The sequence below is a fragment of the Mobula hypostoma genome, chromosome 9 (genome assembly GCF_963921235.1).
Source record: "Mobula hypostoma chromosome 9, sMobHyp1.1, whole genome shotgun sequence".
NCBI lineage: Eukaryota > Metazoa > Chordata > Chondrichthyes > Myliobatiformes > Myliobatidae > Mobula > Mobula hypostoma.
In genome coordinates, this window is record NC_086105.1 from 148,849,065 (window position 1) to 148,862,274 (window position 13,210).

Genomic DNA, 13,210 nt, shown 5'->3' on the forward strand with positions numbered 1-13,210 from the left:
ACTAAAGCCTCAAATCCCCAGTCTAGCACTGTCCACTCCAACAAAAGCCACTCTGCTTGCCCCACCTTGTTTTTATTTGCCCTTGCTAATGAATTCCCGTTTCTGATTGGCAGCTGTTCAAATGCCGAAACTCCTGTGAAGTGCTGCTTTCTAACACACGCTCACCGACCTGTGTGAGTCACCTCTTCTCTTGCTCCTGGTCTCTTGGTTGGCCGCTGTTCAAACAGCGAAACTCATGCCTGTAATTCCCTTTGATATAATCGGCTGAACTATCTTTGGCTGCCCCAAATGTAAGCAGTGCACCTTTGCCAGTTCATTAACTAAGGGCCATTGGGGTTGTGCCACAACTTGCCCCAGAGCCCCCAACTACAGTGGCAGTCACATGAGGCACATAAAGAAATGAACACTGAACACGAGGTAAGTTAACAAATTAAACTTTATTGACGTTTTCCCTCATCTGTGTCCCTTGTCAGAGGACGTCAGTACAGGGCATCTGCTTGAGGCTACCCTGCTGCATCTCCATCACGGGAGCCACACTTACTTAGATTGTACGGTAAAAAGGCACTTTGAAACATGTCAAAAATACTGCTGGGAAGATGTGGAATGTTGGGTAATCTGGTCCAGACCCAGGTGGGCCCTGTCCAATAATGCACACACTGTACAACTGACCTTTTACAAAAAGCTTAATCCATTATTATTTAGCTTATTAGTACTAGAGGGTGAGGAGATAAGTCTAGACCCACTGGGGTCCGAGTACACTTAACAGTACTATACAGTGTACAGCCTGCAGAAAGATAAATGTTTCTTTGTCTTGGAAATAGTAAAATTAATAAACGGCTTATAGAGAGATTTACATTTTGACTGGCAGCACACAGGGTGTATGCTTTGTCAGAATACACGCTTTGACAGTGTGATCTCTTCCTGTCAATGTGAGAGCATCGGTATGAAGTTCCTAAAGTTAACAGGATCTCACTGGTTGAATTCTCTGCCATCAGCCTTCATCAGTGCTAATATCATGGTTCTTGGCTGAGGTGACAGAATAGGTAGGTTACTACAGGTTTTCCAGCTGGCAAAAACAAAATGCATCTATAATCATACATAAAAACATCATGTTAACCAGTCATTAACAAGGAGAAATGTCCCATGTGCTTAATAGGAATGTTACCACATAAAAATGACGTCAAACAGTATGGGATATTGGGACAGGTGACTGGTCTGGTCAAGGAGGTAGTTCTGAGGGAATATCAAAGGAATGAAAGCGCGAGAGAGAATTTTAAAGCTCTACATTTTGACAGGCAGCACAAGGATGAACGCTTCGTCAGGAACACACACTTTGACAGTACAAACTCTTCCTGTCAATGTGAGAGCACTTGAGAGGAAGCATCCATCCTGTGAAACCGTGTATGTGGAAACTGGACACGGCAATGTTCAGACTTTCTGAGTCACTTAACCAGATGTGACTCTGATGCCCCCTTCTCCTCCCCACCATCAAGGAGGAGGCACAGGAGCCTGAGGGGACCCACACAACATTTCAGGAACAGGTTCTTCCCCTCTGCCATCAGATTTCTGAATGAACAATGAATCCAAGAACACTATCTCACTATTTTCCCCCTTTTTGCACTAATTTATTTTTAAAAATCTTATTGTAATTTACGGTTTTTATAATCGTGTATTGCAATGCACTGCTGCCACAAAACAACAATATGATATTAAACCCGATTCTGATCCTGGCCTATTTGATCTTCCACTTAACTGTGGGATTAAATGATACTGTTTAGTGCTGTATATCTGCAGTTAATACCATGGGATTTGGAGAATTTAACTGTAAAACTAAGTTAAAGGAATGTTTTTAAATTAAGATAAAATTAATAAGGATCTCCTCCCCTCATCCCTTTTTGGGGCTCGTTCCTCATTCCACTGCAAATTCAGGATTCATCAGAACTCCCATTCCATCCCCAGTCTCCTTGTTTGTCTGAGCCATCTCTTCCTCAGTCTCTCACTTAGTCACTGTTTTTACCATTAGTCTGTAATCCCCTGGGACAGATCCTCTTTTAATCCCTGAAGTTAGATTGATTTTTGCATAGTTTAAAAGGTCAGCACAATATCGTGGGCCGAAGGTTTGTATGGTGTTGTAATGTTCTATGTTCTTTAAGTTGTGACAAAAGATGTTAAAGCCACCAATAGAAGAGGGTTAAATTTGAGAAGCCGGGCTTGAAGTGCAACGATCTCAGAGGTTTGTAGAACCAGACAGGGATGAAGTTGCAGAAGAATTTGAAACACTGCTGAGAAATTTAGAATGAAGATGTTGATTATTTGGGAGCGAGTATAGAACAGCAGGCTCATGTGTGTTCTGTGCACTGGCCATTACAAGCTTTCTTCAAGTTTCCAAAGTCTAGTCATATTGGAGCGTTCATGTCGAGGTTAAGAAAAGGGCAGGACTGAGAGTTTCAGCAGGACGGGCAAGGGGCATTGTAATCTCTTTGTATGTCAGCAGTTTACCTTTCACCACAGCCCTCCGTCACTGCTCAATGGGAATGGCTGTCCGTAACAACTTCACTCATTGCTCAGTTAAGCACACAGAATGACACTGTAGAGCATTTTCCCTTTGAGAAGTAGTACTAATTGGACATTTGGATCAACGTTCACCTTTGGGCCTCCTATTTGTCTAGGTTAGGAACACAGGAGGTTGAGGGGGAGATTTGGTAGAGACATACAAAATGATTGTAGAAAGTGTAAATACAAGCGGGCTTTTTCCTCTGAGGCTGGCTGGACAACACACCAGAAATCAAGGGTGAAAGGTGAAACAGTTAAGGGGAACATGAGGGGAAGCTTCGCTCAGAGGGCTGTGAGAGAGTGGAACAAGCCGCTAGCTCAAGTGGTGCGTGTGAGCTCGATTTGAATGTTCAATGTAAGTTTTGATAGGTACATGGATGGTAGGGGTATGGAGAGCTCTGGTCTCGGTGCAGGTCAATGGGTCTGGGCAGTTTAAATGGTTGGCATAGACTAGATGGGTTGAAGGACCTGTTTCTGTGCTGTACTTTTGACTCTATTTCTGAATGATGTAGTTATGGTCAGCATTGAGTAAGATGGTAGAAGGCAGGGTTGATTTTAAAGTTACTCCTCGAGACGTACCTTTCTGAGCATCAGTGAATGGTAAGTAGATGTGTAAAAATACCAAGAGGCTAATGGACAATCTTTTCCGATCTCCTAAATATCAACCGATTAAAAGAGTACATAGAAAATTTACAAGGATGTTGTCAGGACTTGAGGACCTGAGTTTTAGAGAAAGGAGCAGTGTAGCAGTTAGTGCCAGTGGCCCAGGTTTAATTCCACTGCTGTCTGTAAGGAGTTTTCACATTCTCCACGTGGCAACCTCTGGCTACTCAGGTTCCTCCCACGTTCCAAAGACATAGTGGTTAGTAGGTTAATCGGTCATTGTAAGTTGTCCTGCTGGGGTTAAATCAGAGAGTAGCTGGGTCACACAGCTCATTGGGGTTAAACAGGTGGCTAGCCAGAAGGGCCTGTTCCTCACTCTTATCGCTAAATAAAAAAATAAAAACTGAGTGTTGCAATGTTTAGAGCAAGCAGTGAAAGGGGACGGAGAGATCAGCAGATGTTTGTGACAGGAACTTGCAGGGCCATGGGGAGAGAATGTGACCAGTTTGGGGTTGATACAGGGCTACTTGTACAGAGCGGGAGGGGCAGAGGGCAGTGGGATTAGCTCAGGGTTGTTCATACAGGAAATTTGGTCATTTTCTAACCAACCACTGCAGGGAATAAATTATCCTCAAACTGGGGGGCAGTAGGCAGTGAATAAATAAAGTCACAACCCTCACCTTAAATAAAAAATTCAAGGTTCTATCTATGTATGAAATATTCACCAGTAGTTGGCATTTAACCTATATTTCCTGTAGGTGTCATACTTGGTTTCTGTAAAACCTGTCATGTTAGTTCCTTAGGCACAGCAGTAGAATCTGGTGTGGTTTGCTGCTACTGGTTCTTCAAGGTTAAAGGCTAGAGTCGCCGTTATCTCACACAGTATTAGGACACTGACTTTTATTGCAACTTCTCCTGCGTGTAGATTTGTATAAAAGTTTTACGCTCACTGGCCACTTGATTAGGGTCTGCCTGTACACCTGTTCGTTAATGCAAATATCTAATCAGCCAATCATGTGGCAGCAACTCATGCAGACCTGGTCAAGAGGTTCAGTTTTTGTTCAGTTCAAACCTCAGAACGGGGAAGAAATGGGATCAAAGTGACTTTCACCTTGGAATGAGTGTTGGTGCCAGACTGGGTGGTTTGAGTATCTCAGAAACTGCTGATCTGCTGGGATTTTCACACACAACAGTCTGTAGAGTTTACAGAGAATGGTTTGAAAAACAAAAAACATCCAGTGAGCAGCAGTTCTGTGGGTGAAAACACCTTGTTAATGAGAGAGGTCAGAGGAGAATGGCCAGACTGGTTCAAGCTGATGGGAAAGTAACAGTAACTCCAATAACCTTGTGTTGTGATAGTTGTGTGCAGAAGAGCATCTCTGAATGCACATGTTGAATGTTGAAGTGGACGAGCTACAGCAGCACAAGACCACACTGGGTTCCACTCCTGTACCTAATCAAGTAGCCACTGAAAGCATACATGCCCACCCGTGGTTTCCAGATCTAGATCTGTGTGCAATTTTTAATGTTCCCTTTCAAATCTTCTGATACAACTTGTGGGTGTGAGGGAAGGAACAATAATTGGGAGATTCAAAGTTCTTGCAAATTGCGGACAAAAGCTAGCAGTGTCCTGAATCAGTACAGTTGGCAAGATGGAAGCAAGGGTTGAAATTCAGCCCCCCTCCCCCTGTGTGTTTAGTTCAACACAAAGTGCTTCTTTCCAAATTTGTTCGATGGCTCAGAGCTGTCTCCCCCATTGATCCACATTCCTGCCCCTAGAGTTCCCATTCCCACCCCTACTGACCCCAATTCCCAACTAAACCTCATTCTCCTCCAGCTTACCCGTCTCCCAACTGATCCGTGACTGCCCACTGATGCTTCTTGATACACCATTTCCCATACCCATTCGCTCATCAATGAAACTGGTTCAAATCCCCAGAGCCATGATGATGACGATGGTTGTAAGCTTCATCTGCTGACTAGTTTCTAGTATCAATGGATAATTTGGTCGACTTCTCATCATGATCTGGTGCAAAACAAAGAGATTGTAAGTGATTGAAGAGAAGGAGGAGGTCTTTGATGAGAGTGAGAAGAGGTGGATGTTCCCTCTGTACCCCTGGGGTGAAGCCAACCTCTGCAGCTGGATTTACGCCCAGCTCTTTTCCAGGTGTGGGCAACAAATATTCATCTGATTGGGATGCCCCGGACAATGAGATAACTTCTCTCCTAGCACTTAAACGGGGATCTGATCAGTCATTTCCTTTCAGTATGAAGTCAAGTTACCACTGACAAACATTCAACCCACCAGGGAGAGGAATTGATGACGAATTTTCAGGAAGGATAGCGCTGGGGCTCGTTGCCTCTGTCAGAGACTGACCCAGCTGGGTTGGCCAGATCAGATTCAGTTTACCACAGCGGGCTTGAGCAGGACTGAACCTGGGGGAAACACCACCCAGGCTGGAGGAAGAGAGTCAGCCCCTGGCAGGGTACCCATTCCGCTCGATAAGTCTATCACTGCGCCGGGGAGCACAGAGAAACCTTCTGCCGGGGGCCTCAGCCGTACCTCAGCCCTCTCCAGTGACAGGGGACCTTTGATCTTCTCGTCCGCTTTCTTGCACCCAGCTGCTTTGGGTTTTGAAGTGGGCAGCCTCTGGAGGTGGCTCTGAGATCCGCTCATCAAGGACATCAGTGGAAGACCCAGGGAGCTGGCGGGCACCGGTGAGGACATCAAGGATGACTTGGCCAGGTTTATCGGGGTGCCATTGAGGGAGATGATGGAGCTGGGGACAGCGGGAATTGGGGGCGAGGTGACAGTGCTGCAGGTCAGGGGGCTGAGGTCCAGCGGGGCTGGGTGAATCGGTATCGGCAGGGACGCCCCCAGTCCCTGCAGGGGATGACTGCCGAAGAGGGCCGCTGGATTGGGAATGATGACCTGTGCCCCGTTGAGGTGAGGTGATGCTGTGGGGCTCTTTCCCGTCTGTCGGAGTTTCAGCAGCCCCTGCTGTTCTGGAGACACAAAGTGCCCGTGGGCTTTGATGTGTTTGCGCAGAGAGCTGGGGTCTGTATATCTCTTGTGGCAACCTGGCATCTTGCAGTAGTACGGTTTGTCCACGTAATGTGTCCGAGTGTGTTTGAAGCGATCGCTGGAGTTGGAGTACCGCTTATTACAGCCCTCGTATGGACAGATGTATGGTTTCTCCCCTGCAGAATGACAACAGGAACACAGGCTGAGGATATCCAGCAAAAAAAATGTGAAAACACAGGTCCCGTTCCCTTCTCAGTATGTCTGACGCCCCATGAACTTCTAATAAACCTGGCTTCAGGTGTTTACCATGTGGTTAAAGAGACCATCAGAATTAGGCCATTCAGCCCATCGAGTCTGCTCCAGCATTCCATCATGGCCTATTTATTATCCCTCTCAACCCCACTCTCCTGCCTCCTCCCTGTAATGTTTGATCCCTTTACTAATCAAGTACCTGTAACCTCTGCTTTAAATACACCCAATGACTTGGCCTCCACAGGGATCTTTGGCAATGAATTCCATAGATTCACCACCCTTGGGCTAAAGAAATTCCTCCTCATCTCTGTTCTAAAGGGAATCTCTTTGTATTCTGAGGCTGTGCCCTCTGGTCCTAGACTCTCCCACTGCAGGAAACATCCACTCTGTCCAGGCCTTTCAATATTCAGAAGGTTTCAATGAGATTCCACCAACCACCCCCACCCCACCCCCAAATCTTCTAAATTCCAGCAAGTACAGGCCCAGAGCCGCCAAACACTCCTCATAAATTAACTCTTTCATTCTCAGGATAGTTTTTGTAAACATCCACTGGATCCTCTCCAATGCCAACACATTCTTTCTGAGATATGGGGCCCAAAACTTCTCCCAATACTCCAAGTGCAGTCTGACCAATGCCTTTATCTTGGTCCCACACACCCTGAGCTTCTAGGGATAACCAACAAGAGTGTCGAAACCTTCCCCTTCCCACTTCCCTATTCACTCAAACCTACAACCTCTCCTCACTGACTCAACCAGTTGTTGCCCTATTTGCCCTCCTGACCCAACTACCCTGACCTGTGCTGTAGTGAACTGACTCATGATTCAAGTCCTCCAGGACCATTCTTCCATAGAACAGAGGACAGTATAGCACAGTACGAGCCTTCCACACACACTGTTAGCTTGGTAGATGTTGAATCCTTATGGGTTGAGTTAAAAAACTGCAAGGGTAAAAGGACTCTGGTGGTAATTATACACAAGCCAACAGAAGTTGGGATGTGGACCACAGATTATAACAGGGAATAGAAAAGGCATGTCAGAAGGTCAATGTTATGACAGTCATGGAAATTTCAACACGCAGGTTGATTGGGAAAATCAGGTTAGAAATGGATCCCAAGAGAGTGAGTTTGTTGAATGCCTATGAGATGGCTTTTTAGAGCAGTTTGTCACTGAGCCTACTAGGGGATCAGTTATACTGGATTGGGTGTTATGAACTGAGCCAGAGGTGATTGGGGAGCTTAAGGTAAAAGAACCCTTAGGAGCCAGTGATCACAATATGATTGAGTTCAACTTGAAATATAATAGGGAGAAAGTAAAGTCTGATGTAGCAGTATTTCAGTGGAGTAAAGAAAATTACAGTTGTATAAGAGAGGAGTTGGCCAAAGTAAATTGGAAGGAGATGCTGGCAGGGATGACAGCAGAGCAGCAATGGTGTGAGTTTCTGGGAAAAACGAGGAAGGTGCAGGATAGATGTATTCCAAAAACAACAAAATACTTAAAGGGCAAAATAGTACAATTGTGGCCAACAAGGGAAGTCAAATCTAATGTAAAAGCAAAGGAGAGGGCATACAACAAAGCAAAAATTAGTGGGAAGACAGAGGATTGGGAAGATTTAGCAATCCTACAGAGAGCAACTAAAAGATTCATTAGGAGGGAAAAAATGAAATATGAAAGCGTTAGCAAACAATATCAAAGCAGATAGTAAATGTTTTCTCAAGTATGTAAAAAATACGAGAGATGAGGGTGGATATAGGACCATTAGAAAATGAAGCTGGAAAAACAGCAGGGGCCCAGGAGATGGCAGATGAACTAAATGAGTATTTTGCATCAGTCTTCATGTGGAAGATACTAGCAGTGTGCCAGATGTTGAAGGCAAGAGAAGTGGGTGCAGTTACTATTACACGGGAGAAGGTGCACAATTATGGAGAAGGATGGGTCTGGACCCAGGGTTGAGATTTTTGATTGGAGAAGGGCTAACTTTGAGGAGATGCGAAAGGATTTAGAAGGAGTGGATTGGGGCAATTTGTTTTATGGGAAGGATGTAATAGAGAAATGGAGGTCATTTAAATGTGAAATTTTGAGGGTACAGGATCTTTATGTTCCTGTTCGGTTAAAAGGAAAGGTTAAAAGTTTGAGAGAGCCATGGTTTTCAAGGGATATTGGAAACTTGGTTCGGAAAAAAAGAGGGATCTACAATAAATATAGGCAGCTTGGAGTTAATGAGGTGCTTGAGGAATATAAAGAATGTAAAAAGAATCTTAAGAAAGAAATTAGAAAAGCTAAAAGAAGATACGAGGTTGCTTTGGCAAGAAAGGCGAAAATAAATCCAAAGGGTTTCTACAGTTATATTAATAGCAAAAGGATAGTGAGGGATAAAATTGGTCCCTCAGAGAATCAGAGTGGATGGTTATGTGCGAAGCCAAAAGAGATGGGGGAGATTTTGAACAATTTCTTTTCTTTGGTATTCACTAAGGAGAAGGATATTGAATTGTGTAAGGTAAAGGAAACAAGAAGGGTAGTTATGGAAAGTATGACGATTAAAGAAGAGGAAGTACTGGCACTTTTAAGGAATATAAAAGTGGATAAGTCTCCGGGTCTGGACAAGATATTCCCTAGGACCTTGAGGGAAGTTAGTGTGGAAATAGCAGGGGCTCTGACAGAAATATTTCAAGTGTCATTAGAAACGGGGATGGCGCTGGAGGATTGGCGTATTGCTCATGTTGTTCCATTGTTTAAAAAGGGTTCTAAGAGTAAACCTAGCAATTATCGGCCTGTGAGTTTGACATCAGTGGTGGGTAAATTGATGGAAAGTGTTCTCAGAGATGGTATATATAATTATTCGGATAGACAGGGTCTGATTAGGAACAATCAACATGGATTTGTGCATGGAAGGTCATGTTTGACAAATCTTAATGAATTTTTTGATGAGGTTACTAGGAAAGTTGACGAGGGTAAAGCGGTGGATGTTGTCTATATGGACTTCAGTAAGGCCTTTGACAAGGTTCCACACGGAAGGTTAGTTAGGAAGGTTCAATCGTTAGGCATTAATATCGAAGCAGTAAAATGGTTTCAGCAGTGGCTGGATAGGAGACGCCAGAGGGTAGTGGTGGATAACTGTGTGTCAGATTGGAGGATGGTGTGTAGCCGTGTGCCTCAGGGATCTGTACTGGGTCCAATGTTATTTGTCATGTACATTAATGATCTGGATGATGGGGTGGTAAATTGGATTAGTAAGTATGCAGATGATACTAAGATAGGAGGCGTTGTGGATAATGAAGTAGGTTTTCAAAGCTTGTACAAAGATTTAGGCCAGTTAGAAAAGTGGGCTGAAAGATGGCAGATGGAGTTTAATGCTGAAAAATGTGAGGTGCTACATTTTGGTAGGACTAATCAAAATAGGACATACATGGTAAATGGTAGGGCACTGAAGAATGCAGTAGAACAGAGGGATCTGGGAATAATAGTGCATAGTTCCCTGAAGGTGCAATGTCATGTGGATGGGGTGGTGAAGAAAGCTTTTGGTTTGCTGGCCTTTATAAATCAGAGCATTGAGTATAGGAGTTGGGATGTAATGTTGAAATTGTAACAAGGCATTAGTGAGGCCAAATTTGGAGTATTGTGTACAGTTCTGGTCACCTAATTATAGGAAAGATGTCAATAAAATTGAGAGAGTACAGAGGAGATTTACTGAAATGTTGCCTGGGTTTCATCTCCTAAGTAACAGAGAAAGGTTGAACAAGTTGGGTCTTTATTCTTTGGAGCTTAGAGGGTTGAGGGGGGACTTGATAGAGGTATTTAAAATTATGAGGGGGATAGATAGAGTTGACGTGGATAGGCTTTTTCCATTGAGAGTGGGGGAGATTCAAACAAGAGGACATGAGTTGAGAGTTAAAGGGCAAAAGTTTAGGGGTAACATGAGGGGGAACTTCTTCACTCAGAGAGTGGTAGCTGTGTGGAATGAGCTTCCAGCAGAAGTGGTTGAGGCAGGTTCGATGTTGTCGTTTAAAGTTAAATTGGATAGCTATATGGACAGGAAAGGAATGGAGGGTTATGGGCTGAGTGCAGGTTGGTGGGACTAGGATAGGGTAAGAGTTGGGCACGGACTAGAAGGGTCAAGATGGCCTGTTTCCGTGCTGTAATTGTTATATGGTTATGGGGAGAAGGATGGGCTGAGAGGGGAAAAAGGATCAACCATGGTGGAATGGCGGAGCAGACTCGATGGGCCAAATGGCCTAATTCTGCTGCTATGTGTTATGGTTTTATAGATAGGGCATCTTGGCCAGAATGGCGTGGTTGGGCTGAGCGGCCTGTTTCCATGCTGTAGAATAACTGTAATAGAAAGTACTAGATGTTCACCAGAATAGTCAGTAGAAACCGTCAGAGTATGAAATTCATTCAGAGAGCAAAACATTGACAACATAGAATAGCACAGTGTGGGTCCTTTAGCCCTCAATGTTGTCTGACCGTTTTAACCTCTTCCATACCCTCCTTCCCTCTGACATTGCCCTCCATTTTTCTATCATCCATGTGCCTATCTAAGAGACTCTTAAATATCTCTAATGTATCTGCCTCCACCACCCACCAGTCTGTGTAAAAGAAAAAGCTACCTCTAACATCCCCCAACACACATCAAAGTTGCTGGTGAATGCAGCAGGCCAGGCAGCATCTATAGGAAGAAGTGCAGTCGACGTTTCAGGCCGAGACCCTTCGTCAGGACTAACTGAAGGAAGAGTGAGTAAGGGATTTGAAAGTGGGAGGGGGAGGGGGAGATTCAAAATGATAGGAGAAGACTGGAGGGGGAGGGATGGAGCCAAGAGCTGGACAGGTGATTGGCAAAAGGGATATGAGAGGATCATGGCACAGGAGGCCCAGGGAGAAGGAAAAAGGGGGGCGGGGGAACCCAGAGGATGGGCAAGGGGTATAGTCAGAGGGACAGAGGGAGAAAAAGGAGAGTGAGAGAAAGAATGTGTGCATAAAAATGAGTAACAGATGGGGTACGAGGGGGAGGTGGGGCCTTAGCGGAAGTTAGAGAAGTCAATGTTCATGCCATCAGGTTGGAGGCTACCCAGACGGAATATAAGGTGTTGTTCCTCCAACCTGAGTGTGGCTTCATCTTTACAGTAGAGGAGGCCGTGGATAGACATGTCAGAATGGGAATGGGATGTGAAATTAAAATGTGTGGCCACTGGGAGATCCTGCTTTCTCTGGCGGACAGAGCGTAGATGTTCAGCAAAGCGGTCTCCCAGTCTGCGTCGGGTCTCACCAATATATAGAAGGCCACATCGGGAGCACTGGACACAGTATATCACCCCAGCCGACTCATAGGTGAAGTGTTGCCTCACCTGGAAGGACTGTCTGGGGCCCTGAATGGTGGTGAGGGAGGAAGTGTAAGGGCATGTGTAGCACTTGTTCCCCTTACACGGATAAGTGCCAGGAGGGAGATCAATGGGGAGGGATGGGGGGGACGAATGGACAAGATGGACAAGGGAATCGCGTAGGGAGCGATCCCTGCGGAATGCAGAGAGAGGGGGGGAGGGAAAGATGTGCTTAGTGGTGGGATCCCGTTGGAGGTGGCGGAAGTTATGGAGAATAATATGTTGGACCCGGAGGCTGGTGGGGTGGTAGGTGAGGACCAGGGGAACCCTATTCCTAGTGGGGTGGCGGGAGGATGGAGTGAGAGCAGATGTACGTGAAATGGGGGAGATGCGTTTAAGAGCAGAGTTGATAGTGGAGGAAGGGAAGCCCCTTTCTTTAAAAAAGGAAGACATCTCCCTCGTCCTAGAATGAAAAGCCTCATCCTGAGAGCAGATGCGGCGGAGACGGAGGAATTGCGAGAAGGGGATGGCATTTTTGCAATGACAGGGTGAGAAGAGGAATAGTCCAGATAGCTGTGAGAGTCAGTAGGCTTATAGTAGACATCAGTGGATAAGCTGTCTCCAGAGACAGAGACAGAAAGATCTAGAAAGGGGAAGGAGGTGTCCGAAATGGACCAGGTAAACTTGAGGGCAGGGTGAAAGTTGGAGGCAAAGTTAATAAAGTCAACGAGCTCTGCATGCGTGCAGGGAGCAGCGCCAATGCAGTCGTCGATGTAGCGAAGGAAAAGTGGGGGACAGATACCAGAATAGGCACGGAACATAGATTGTTCCACAAAGCCAGCAAAAAGGCAGGCATAACTGGGACCCATACGGGTGCCCATAGCTACACCTTTAGTTTGGAGGAAGTGGGAGGAGCCAAAGGAGAAATTATTAAGAGTAAGGACTAATTCCGCTAGACGGAGCAGAGTGGTGGTAGAGGGGAACGAATTAGGTCTGGAATCCAAAAAGAAGCATAGAGCTTTGAGACCTTCCTGATGGGGGATGGAAGTATATAAGGACTGGACATCCATGGTGAAAATAAAGCGGTGGGGGCCAGGGAACTTAAAATCATCGAAAAGTTTAAGAGCATGAGAAGTGTCACGAACATAGGTAGGAAGGGATTGAACAAGGGGTGATAAAACAGTGTCGAGGTATGCAGAAATGAGTTCGGTGGGGCAGGAGCAAGCTGAGACAATAGGTCTGCCAGGACAGGCAGGTTTGTGGATCTTGGGTAGGAGGTAGAAACGGGAAGTGCGGGGTGTGGGAACTATAAGGTTGGTAGCAGTGGATGGGAGATCCCCTGAGCGGATAAAGTCGGTGATGGTGTGGGAGACAATGGCCTGGTGCTCCTTAGTGGGGTCACGATCGAGGGGTAAATAAGAGGAGGTATCCGCGAGTTGTTGCTGTGCCTCGGCAAGGTAGAGGT

The 13,210-nt window shown here is 45.5% G+C and overlaps 1 protein-coding gene across 1 annotated transcript in view; it reads right to left on the reverse strand.

Annotated features, from left to right (window-relative positions):
* Positions 1-455: 455 nt before the first annotated feature.
* The window catches only part of glis2b (GLIS family zinc finger 2b), a 108,617-nt gene continuing 95,862 nt past the window's right edge, over positions 456-13,210 (reverse strand). Inside the window, exon 7 of the mRNA XM_063059446.1 lies at positions 456-6,357. Coding sequence (XP_062915516.1) covers positions 5,558-6,357 — 800 coding nt within the window. The 3' untranslated portion in view covers positions 456-5,557. The remainder of the gene's footprint in view (positions 6,358-13,210) is intronic.